The sequence below is a fragment of the Corythoichthys intestinalis genome, chromosome 22 (assembly GCF_030265065.1).
Source record: "Corythoichthys intestinalis isolate RoL2023-P3 chromosome 22, ASM3026506v1, whole genome shotgun sequence".
Taxonomy (NCBI): Eukaryota; Metazoa; Chordata; class Actinopteri; order Syngnathiformes; family Syngnathidae; genus Corythoichthys; species Corythoichthys intestinalis.
The window spans coordinates 29,142,771-29,153,089 of record NC_080416.1 but is presented as its reverse complement, the minus strand read 5'-3'; the positions used below and the strand labels follow the sequence as shown (position 1 = coordinate 29,153,089).

At 38.3% G+C, this 10,319-nt stretch overlaps 1 protein-coding gene across 5 annotated transcripts in view; it reads left to right on the top strand.

The window, feature by feature from the left end:
- Positions 1 to 10,319, top strand: part of LOC130910324 (uncharacterized) — a 63,757-nt gene continuing 53,438 nt past the window's right edge. For all 5 annotated transcript variants that reach the window (XM_057827523.1, XM_057827521.1, XM_057827522.1 and 2 more), the window contains exons 1-7: positions 1 to 223; positions 4,884 to 4,952; positions 5,039 to 5,063; positions 5,144 to 5,161; positions 5,366 to 5,431; positions 5,552 to 5,691; positions 5,770 to 5,874. In XM_057827523.1, coding sequence (XP_057683506.1) covers positions 164 to 223; positions 4,884 to 4,952; positions 5,039 to 5,063; positions 5,144 to 5,161; positions 5,366 to 5,431; positions 5,552 to 5,691; positions 5,770 to 5,874 — 483 coding nt within the window. In that variant the 5' untranslated portion in view covers positions 1 to 163. The remainder of the gene's footprint in view (positions 224 to 4,883; positions 4,953 to 5,038; positions 5,064 to 5,143; positions 5,162 to 5,365; positions 5,432 to 5,551; positions 5,692 to 5,769; positions 5,875 to 10,319) is intronic.

Sequence of the window (10,319 nt, the reverse complement as noted above, 5' to 3'; positions counted from 1 at the left end):
TTGGTGGGATCCTGACAAATGCAATACTCCACTCCCAAACTGAAACCGAAACTCTGGTGTATTGCTTGCTTCTCGACAGTGACTCGACTTTAAAAGAAGTAACTTTTTGTATTGTTGTTTTATTTTTATTTTATTAAGTACGTTCAGGTCCAAACATTTTACAATGACTTCTTTTTTTGAACTGCACTTCGACACCAAGTGGAGGGAAGGTTTAGCATGTCAGGTAAGTGCTAGCTTAATTTCCATTTGCACAAGTAGAGATAATTGAATGTGGATATTTGTAGAACGTTGAATTTTGTTATGTTTCTAAATAGCAGTTTGATTTAATTTGACGTTGGTTTCATGTATTTTATTTTTTTTAAAAAACTTGTTCTCACTCTGCAAAGCCGTCGGCTCCCTTCCACTAGTTTTGTCGAGGTGCACCACGTTAACTAGTTAAGTCTCTTGTTTAACTTTGGAGTTTCAAATGCCTTTTGTGCCGACTTAAATCTTGTGTCACCTAATATTTTTTTAACTGCGATATTTTGTGGGTAAAGCAACGAGCCACATCCCATCTAACAAATGCCCAATCTTTTTGTCAATGTATCTTCAAAGATGCATAGATAACTGTGGAGGCTCAAATGGAACGGAATGAAAGAAACTCTTTAATACGTGCAGTTAAACGCGTTAGTAACGGCTTTAATGCAAAACCTTTGATGAACCTCTTAGATGCCGTTTTTTTTTTTTAATTTTTTATTTTTTTTAAGCACGTAATCAAGTCTGACCCTTCCCTCACCTCGTAGTTTTGAAAGAAAAGGCGCGTTCTCCTGTACTATCCAGTTCTTAGGGAGAGTCAGAAATCATATTGGTGACTTGATCCTTAATTTAATTATGTGTTTTAACGCAGGGGTCCCCAACCTTTTTTGCATCACGGACTGGTGTGATTTGGGTCTTTTTTTCACGGACCGGTGTTCTGTCAAATTTTGCACCCTTATAAAAATTTTTGCACCCTTATAAAATTTTGCTCCCAAAGCTTTTGTGGCGGTGAAAAAAGCCCTTTTTTATATTCAGTTGGACTCTCAATGTTATTCAACGGTGCGATAAAAGTATTTACATCTTAAACATACATGTGCAACATGAAAATGGCGTAAATTAATGCTTATCGACACGGCCAAGTCGTCAAGTGAGAGACTGTCCGCAGCCCGGTCGTTGGGGACCCCTGTTTTAATGGGCAAAATATGGCACCTTGAAGCGCCGTGATGAACGTGAACCCGCTTGGTGCGACCCATCATGGTTGTTTTCAAGCATTTTGGACGAAAATACAGCGAAACTTCCTGGCGCTATACGCAGCTCTGGTGGCCACTCGAGCCTCATTGTATGTGGGCTATGTGTCGAAGCCCTGTGTCAAAAAAGTAACTGGGGGGGGGGGGGTTAGACCAATATGTGGTACTTGAGCCGAATTGTGGCATTTATTGTTATTCAATCATGGCATTTGTTATTCAATCATGGCATTTATTGTTATTCAATCAATTAGATTTGTTTATATATAGCCCTTAACAAAACCTGAAATGTCCTCAAAGTGCTTTACAACAAAGACAAACATGTCTCATGATGGATAAAATGCAGGAAAGTATTATACAATGACATTAGTGGTCCTCAGGGGACACGGAAGAAGAGGGAAAATGCCCCAAAAAGGTTTTGAGGCAAGAGGGGAAAAAAACCCTGTGCTCTGGAAAAAAGTTTGTCTCCGAACTGACCCGGAGGCACAATTACCCCGTGCTTTTGATCTTTAATCTTTTTTTCCTTTTTAATTTTTTTTATTCCAAATGAGGCTGCTTAGGCTATCTTTTCGCCAACATTGTCATCCGTTGAATATGGTACGCCTGCTGGTGTCGTGCCAATGTAGTTACCCCAGTCAACAATTGTATCCCCTGGGCAGAGCCATATGGAGGTAGATTTGTGTCTTTATTATTCAAAGACACACAAAAAGTTGATCAATCCCCCCCAAAAAATGTTTCAATGCAAAAATTTTAACGCAAATTTGTTTTTTTAAATGCATGTGAAAGCTTTTTTTCTTTGATTTTTTTTTTAGGACATTTTTGTCTTTATTATTCAATCAAGCAATCCTTTTTGTATTTGGGCTATATTATGGGTAGGACTTTTGTGTCTAAATCTTTTAATCCCCCCAAAAAGTCGCTTTAATCAAAACTTTTCAATCAAAGAAAAAAATCATTTGAAAAATAAAATTGCCATCCCCTAATTTTTATTTATTTATTTTTTTAATTACAGTGGTACCTCTACATACGATCACTTCGACACACGATCTTTTCGACATCCGACGTAAAATTTGAGCCGCCATTTGTTTCTACATCCGACGAGTTGCTCGAAATAAGACGACATGACAGCAGTGCAAACGAACGCAAGGTGGATTTTCTTGTGTGAGAAATCAAAACAGTTTTCAAAAAAAGTTGATACAGTTGGAGAAACAAGGAAAAAAGTGATGCTTACCTTTGAAATGAAGATGCAAGTTATAGAAAAATATGAGCTTGGGGTGCGCGTCCCTGAACTGGCTCAACAATACAGCTCCATGGTCCTCTTCCGACCACCGTTCGCCACTATTTATAAGTTAAGGTGACAATTATTATTGTGGTAACATTGCCAAGGAAATTGCCAGCTTCGTCACGTTTTTATCATTTATTTAAGAACTTATCCAACACAAAACGCCCATTGTCTTAAGCAGTTGACTGCTCTCAAGAAAACGAAAGTATTATCTCTACCGCACCGACCTATCTCACTGAGACGTCATCTTCGCGGTGCGTTCAGGGACAGTAAAAAGTGTCCGCCATATTAGAATCCGATTCGTTACATTATTTACAGGAATAATTATTAATTATTTTTCTTCTTATTATATTATTCTGAATTATTTATTTATAACTTATTTGTTTTTCTGTTTAATTGCCATTTTTAACAGTGCCAGCAGTATTTATTAAGAATTTAGTGTATGTTTTTAGGCTTTGGAACGAATTAATGGAATTATAATGTATTCCTATGGGAAAATCCTGCTCGACATACGACCATTTCGACTTACAAACAAGGTCCTGGAACGAATTAAATTCGTATGTAGAGGTACCACTGTATATGCAAAGCAAATGACTGTCTAAGTTGCTAGTCACATGATCTGTTCAAAAAATAATTTGGACCCATTATAAAAATATTAAATTTTTTGTTCATTTCATTAATTTTTGTTGCAGTTTTATTGCTTTACAACTTTCATATACATAGGAAAGTCAATTACATGCAATGACACTTTTCGGCCACCGGGTGGACTCCCTGGCCCCTCCTTAAAATCTGCTTATGTTTTTTTCAAGGTCAACCTCACCTCGTCCATGTCCCCTGAGGGCAGGATTGTCCAAACAATTCCACATAAGGCCGCAGTGGGTGCTGGATTTCAATCAAACAAAACAGGACACCTTTTCACCAATCTAGTGTTTTACAAGTGTACTTTGTTGATTGCAGTCAGGTGCTGCACAGCAGCCCTTGAGGATCAGTTTGGACAGCTCTGCCTTAGGGGCTCAGTAGGATCGGGGTGAAATACATTCTGCCTGAGAACGTGAAACTGATAAACCCTAAATGTGGCACCCTGAGGTGGACTGACTGGCGCAAACCATCTTAAAATGCACAGATGAACTGTGTACAGTAATTTTTTCATTCTTGTTTCATAGTTAAATTAATGAATGATATTTAAATAAAATATTCATGTATATAAAACAAAATACTAGTGTTGCAGATTGTACCAAAATATAAATAAAATGAAAAAGCAGGACCTGCACTTGGAACGTTGATCTCAGAACTGTGAGTGGATGTGCTAACCACTTTCCTCCCATTTTCCCCAAAAAAACTTGCTTCTAATGAGGCATAAATTTGATGCAAGGTAAGCGCATTGGCCAACTCCGGTGCTAATAGTTGTATTTAAAACTTAAAATATATAATCATTTTGGCATAAAAAAAATTAGAACAAAATGCAATTAATCAAAACCAAAATCTCCACCTCTCAAACAAAATTTCTCAAGTCTTGGGGCGGGGGTCATAGAATATTTTGGAAGATGTTTACGTACTTGTGAGAGTGGACCATATTTTATTTCGGCCTGATAGTTTAAAATTAAAATGTATATGGCGGAAGACACTTAGGTGACATGAAGTACCACTCTGCGACCCCCAATTCGGCCAAATTTGAAAATTGTCCTATATGCATGTGTGATACATCATTGGAAAGCTTAGATCTCAATTTTCTGGGGGATGAAAGATTTTGAACTGGAGGGCATTTAAAAAAAATAAACAAACATTAATACCCTAACTGAAGGTGAGAGCAGAATTGGACACCATGATTTTAACGAGATATTATCCGTACCTACCTAGTTTTGATCCAAAAACTCAGTGAAGCATGTCTCAGAGTGTCAAGACACAGCTGTGAATGGCCACAGCCGGACTTTTTGGGGATTTTATGGGTGAAACACGGTAATACAACAAGGGCCGCAATGCAGAAATCGCAGACATTAAGGAGTGGTCGAGATTTTTTTCGAATATCTACCTTTTTGAGTTTTAAAACAGACAATTTAGAAAAAAATTGAGGGCTCAATGCGCCATGAAACTGCTATGGCAGCATATAGACATATTCTTCGAGCAAATAAAAGTTCTTTTGGCTTCAAATTCAGTAGTTTATTTTAAAGAGTGCAAGACCAGAAACTGCTTTTTCAGCATTGTTTGCGGCCAAGAACTTTGCTTTCCGTACATCCTTAATCACAACCCATGTATTTTTAGATTCTATCAAATAGGCTTCATGCTAAAGATTCCTAATCATAGTGTAAGCACAAAAAGATTTCACAAACTGCTATTTCTTGTTACAGATCTGCCTCACCAAATATAAAATATTTGCAGAGTTCAAGCGCCATATATCCTCAAAAGAGCATCAAAAGGTAGGCTATAATGCTCATTGTTAAATTGTATTCCTGTTGAAAAAAAGTCTGACATACACCCGCCCTTCCTTTCCCCCTCAATCTAGAAAATGACACAAGTTTTTCAAACAGGTACTGTATGACTTCTCATTAGGCATCTCCATTTATGTTCATGCTCTGATTCTAATAATTTCCCTTTCTGTACTACTTAGAAAGCCTTTCTCCCTCTGGTAAGTCATCAATTTGTGGTCTTGCTCTGATTGTCACGAGACAGGTAGACCCTAGCATTTATAGGTGCTTAGGTTTACGAGCCAGGTTAATTATTTGAAATGTAAATAACTTTTTAAAGCAGTGTTGGCCAGAGACGTTTGTAATAAAAAAACAACTCCTCATTCACTCCTTTTTTTTTTTTTTTTTTTTTTTTTCCTCCCTAGGCAAACTACCTCGCATTATTGTTATTGAAAGAGACGTCCAACTGACCACGCAACAGCCCCTTCTAGGTTCGAAACACTGGTGGCAGAATGCAGCCCCCCTCTAGCAATTCCTCCCTAAAGGAAGACTTTTGTTTTTGATTGGTTTTAATTGTTGCAGTGCAATCTAAATTTAGGTACTTCTTCTAGGTTTGCAACTGCTGACGATCTGTTTCAGTAGAACATTATCGAAGGTTTTCTACCTTTGCCACATCTGCAAGGAAAATGTGCGTGACAACAATATCTTGGAACACCTCAACTCCAACCACCACAGAGTTAACTACCACTCTGTGAGTTAGGCTCATTTTAAAAGATATGTCTAAAATTTGTACACGAATGACTTCTCATTTATACATGCGTGTCTTTAGAACAATCCAGATATGGAGCAACTTCCGTGTGAAGATATGAGCCCCAGTGGACGAAAGCGAAAACTGGAAGAAAATTCAGACGCCGGCTGGATGGGAGCGCTAAAAGTTTGTCCCAGCTATTGATTCAATATTTTTTAAACTTTCACATTGCACTGCCTCATTTTGAAAGGACCGTCTCAGGGAAATTCACTTTTGAACACCAAGACATGTATCAAATAAGAGAACAGAATCTGACTCTGCCAAGGATGGTCTTGCTTCGAAGGGTTTATGAACAGGAGCTCTCGGGTACGGACGCGGAGCCACGCACAAAGCGTCCTCTCCGCATGTGGACAAAAGAGAAATGCAGGGCATGCCTCTATTTATGGGTTGACATCATAGAAACAAAACCGAAACTTACTATAGCATATCTTGGTAAAAACATCACAAGTTACAGAAAAACATCTCCAGTAGGAGAAAAACACCTCAAGTTATGACCTTGAACACCCGGCTCTGGCTAGAATGATGAGCTCAGTCTGATAAGCCACAGTTGCCCATTGTACTCATTCAGGGCATATTGGAAAACACAGGAACATAACAGTCCATAGTTGGGCATATTGTGATAGTCGACAATAGTCAAGGCTATGGGAAGGCACACTCAAAGAGGTTAATATAACAATGAGGCTCTATGCTACAATGTTCTCATGCAAGCATAACAAAAGCATCCAAAATATGATGTATAATGGTTGTTTTAAGAATAAAATTCTCACAGACCGCTTTGTAGAGAGTAGCATATGTTAGCTACTTATAGGCCTGTCGCGATAACAAATTTATAATAATTTATCTAATAAATTATTGCGATATGCGATATTATTGCGCCCCCCCCCCCATTTATTAAAACCAATTTACAATGATACAGTGAGAATACAGTATACCGGTATATTAATAGATCAAGTACACCCATTTAAACGCGATAAATAATTATTCTTAAATTCAAAGATACTTGAATACTATAAGGAATCACAACTAAAAAGCAATACACCATGCCTCTTAAGTAAAAGACAACAATATTAATACCGCACAGAAACAGAATAAATAAAATGTGTTTTTCAAGACAAAAAAAATAAAATTGCACTTAATAACTTCCCCTCATAGCTTCTGCAATGGTGTTCTATAGGGATGCAACGATACAGTTAAGTCACGGTTCGGTACGATTTTCAATATGGGGGACACAATTTTCGATACGATTCAATACATTTAATGCTCTGGAGGAAAAAAAATAACAATTGTATTTTTTTTTTTTCCTCCTAACGAGCAAAAATTAAATTGCCATCATATAAACATATATTTTAGTGCATAATATTTATGTGCTTGCTTCTTAGTGATCTCAAGCAATTTTGTATAAAAGTGCTGAGAACAGTCTTTACTGTTTGTAAAGTGAGGCGGGGCACACTGTTGATTGCTACAGCTCTCTTAGCAGCTAGATTTACTACATGAGCAAGACATCCTATTTGTTGTCCGAATCCATCTGTGTCACGGACTGAATTAACAATATTTGCAGCATTATCTATAGTAACTGGTATGGATTAATTTGGCCTTCTTAACTTCCATTCAGTCATGGCGGTTTATAATTAATCGATGTAGTATATGGACTACGTGTCCCATAATCACTCTGGGCTCACGTAGCCAATGGCATGAGACGTAGCACATCTAGTTTTCCATTTCATGATATCTAGTATGTGCGCACATTAAAAAGGTGGCAAACGCCACAACAGTCACGTTTGCTCAGTATCGCACAACACCAGCATATGACAATCGACCTTCAGAAACAGGACAAGCAACAATGTTTTGGCGGACTTCGTTGTAAATATCCGGTGTTGTGCCGAAAAATAGCCGCCCCGCGTGAAATGTCACCCCTGACTGGAGCGCTCACACATCAACAACACCGGCGCGCCGGAGATGTTCCGCAGTCAAACCGAAGCACTGATGCGGCCGGTAGGTTATACGTTGAACAATAGGATATCACGGGAACGATTGGCTCCGGCGCTGTTTTTTTGCCAGACCTGGAACGAAGATGTATTTTGCGCAGTTGGTAACAAGGAATCCGAACTTTTAACAGCACGTCTGCTGCACGCGCGGCGATAAATCGCAGCGGAAAAATTACCGCCTTCATTTTTATTTATCGTGTGATAAATGGAATTATTGTATATTGCGACAGGCTTAGCTACCTATCAACATTGAGATATACAGTGGTATTAGATATGTGCTGGTATGATAACCTTATACTAAAATATCACGCTATTGTAATTACAACTCGAAAATATGTTAAGATGTCTGGGTAAAAAAAAACAACAAAAAAAACTTGTTTCCATTGAACAGGATTTTTTTCCCTAAAACCACATATTAGAAAAATCGAGCATAAAAATAACTAGGCCTGCAAGCAGGACTGAACGGGCCCTCGCAATCTAGCGCAACTTGGACGTCACGCAACTCGGACAGTGTGCAGGTCAGGCTGGTGGCAGATCGTATATCGAAAGCTCTATTTGGCTGGTTGTTCATGTTGTTTTGTAAAAGGAAAACATTATTCAGATGTGTGGGATGTCACTGAAGCAGAAAATAGCCGTGTTAAAGTCAAAGTTATGTTTTAAATTTTTGCGTTTACAAAAAGCTCATTTTCTCCCGTTTTTTTTTCATCAGAAATTGGAAAATTGCTCAAACTAAGCTATTTTCTAATGCTGATTTCTAAAGAATGGAAAAAGATATGAACTTTCTCTTCTTTCAGCAAAAAAAAAAAAAAAACTGTCTAATCTTTCGTTTGGTGGGTTCCATGTTCATATAACAATAGAACAGAATTTTCTGTGGGCCTTGCAAAATCAGTCAAAATCCAGTAAAATGGCCGGGAGTGAAGGGCCTTGCTCCGGTGAAAATGGCTGGGAGTGAATGAGTTAATTGATAAAAATTTCACATTCGATCAAAATGCCCCATTTCCTGTTGGGTTTGGAATATGGGTTCAAGAGACTTTTTGGAGCAGTTTTGCACAAGGTATTGACTCCCCAAATTTCATTGCTCTACGTTAAAAAAACCTAATAGGAAACGCCTTTTTGAAAAATTCAAGGGGGCGCCACTGAGCCCTTTTGTTACATTATTTTGTAACGTCGCAAGATTATCGAAATCCACGCAAAGCCGCATGTATGTGCAAAACTTCGTGAGTTTTCGTGCATGTTCAGGCCTCCAAATGTAAACTGTACTACAAATGGATAAAAATTTCACATTCGATCCAAAATACCTGAAGTTCTGTTGGATTTGAAAAATGGGTGCAAGAGACTTTTTGGAGTAGTTTTGCATAAGCTATGGACTCCCCAAATTTCATTGCTCTACGTTGAAAAATACCCAATAAGAAAGGCCTTTTTTAAAACTCCTTTCTGTCGCCACTAGTTGGCACTGTAGAGCTGATGCAAATGACCCCTACAAGACCCTTCAGGGTATGGCTCTCAACAAGCACGGGAAGTTTGGCGCATATATGTTGTATATCTGCTGAGTTATGACTGTTCAAAGTTTTTTGCGAGACAAACTGTTGACTGTCATTTTCACTTTCCTGTTTGGACCCCTCCGCTTCAACGAAACCTCAATATTTTTCATCAGGCACCTGAACACAGGTCTGAAGGCTCCCTTGATGTAGGTTTGAGGTCAACAGATTTTTTTTCCCTTGGAGGAGGAACCTGTCTCGTAAAAAAAAAAGGCATTTCCTGTTCTCACTAGGGGGCGCTAGACCTAATGGGTAATATTTCAATGCACTCGTGTTAAGGGTGGGATACCGTACATACATGCCAGATATGAAAAGATTGAACGTTGTGTCAAGGAACTATTAGTCATTTACTGAATTTGCCATTTTGCCGAAAAAATGGCCGACTTTGGCACCACGCCCAGGTCAGACCCGTGAATGAAAACGCACCATTTTCAAAACTTAAGATCTCATATGTCTCCTGAACAGTCTCACCAATTTTGAAGACGATCCAACTAACTCCCTCGGCGAAAAGGTCTCAAATGTGAACCCTGTAAATCGATAAAAATTTCATATTCGATCCAAAATAACCGATTTCCTGTTGGGTTTGGAATAAGGGTGTAACAGTTTTCATTTGCCTTGAATAAAAAATAATATTTTTTTAAAAAAATTAATAATCCTTTGCAAAACAATAGAGCCTTCGCACGCTTAGTGCTCGGGCCCTAATAAGTTAAATAAAAAAAATATTTTAATAAAACGAAAATAAATGCATCCCTTTCGGTGACCCTAAATATTATTAGGAAAAAAATAATTGAATTTTTTCCTATAAAAAGTATGTGTGTATGATCATGTTTACATGCCTCTCTCGCTCGTCCCCATTAAGAACACCCTGCTTTGCTTGTGAATGCAACCTGAGCCGGGTGCACTTTTGCTACTTTGTCACAGTGTGGAACTTTGATGCTCTAGGCTGTGACAGTACATGCATGGCATCCTTGGAAGTGGAAGTAAATTGCAGGCGCTATTCAAAATCAACAATGGCAAGATGACAGACGATAAGCCATGGCCAAATGTT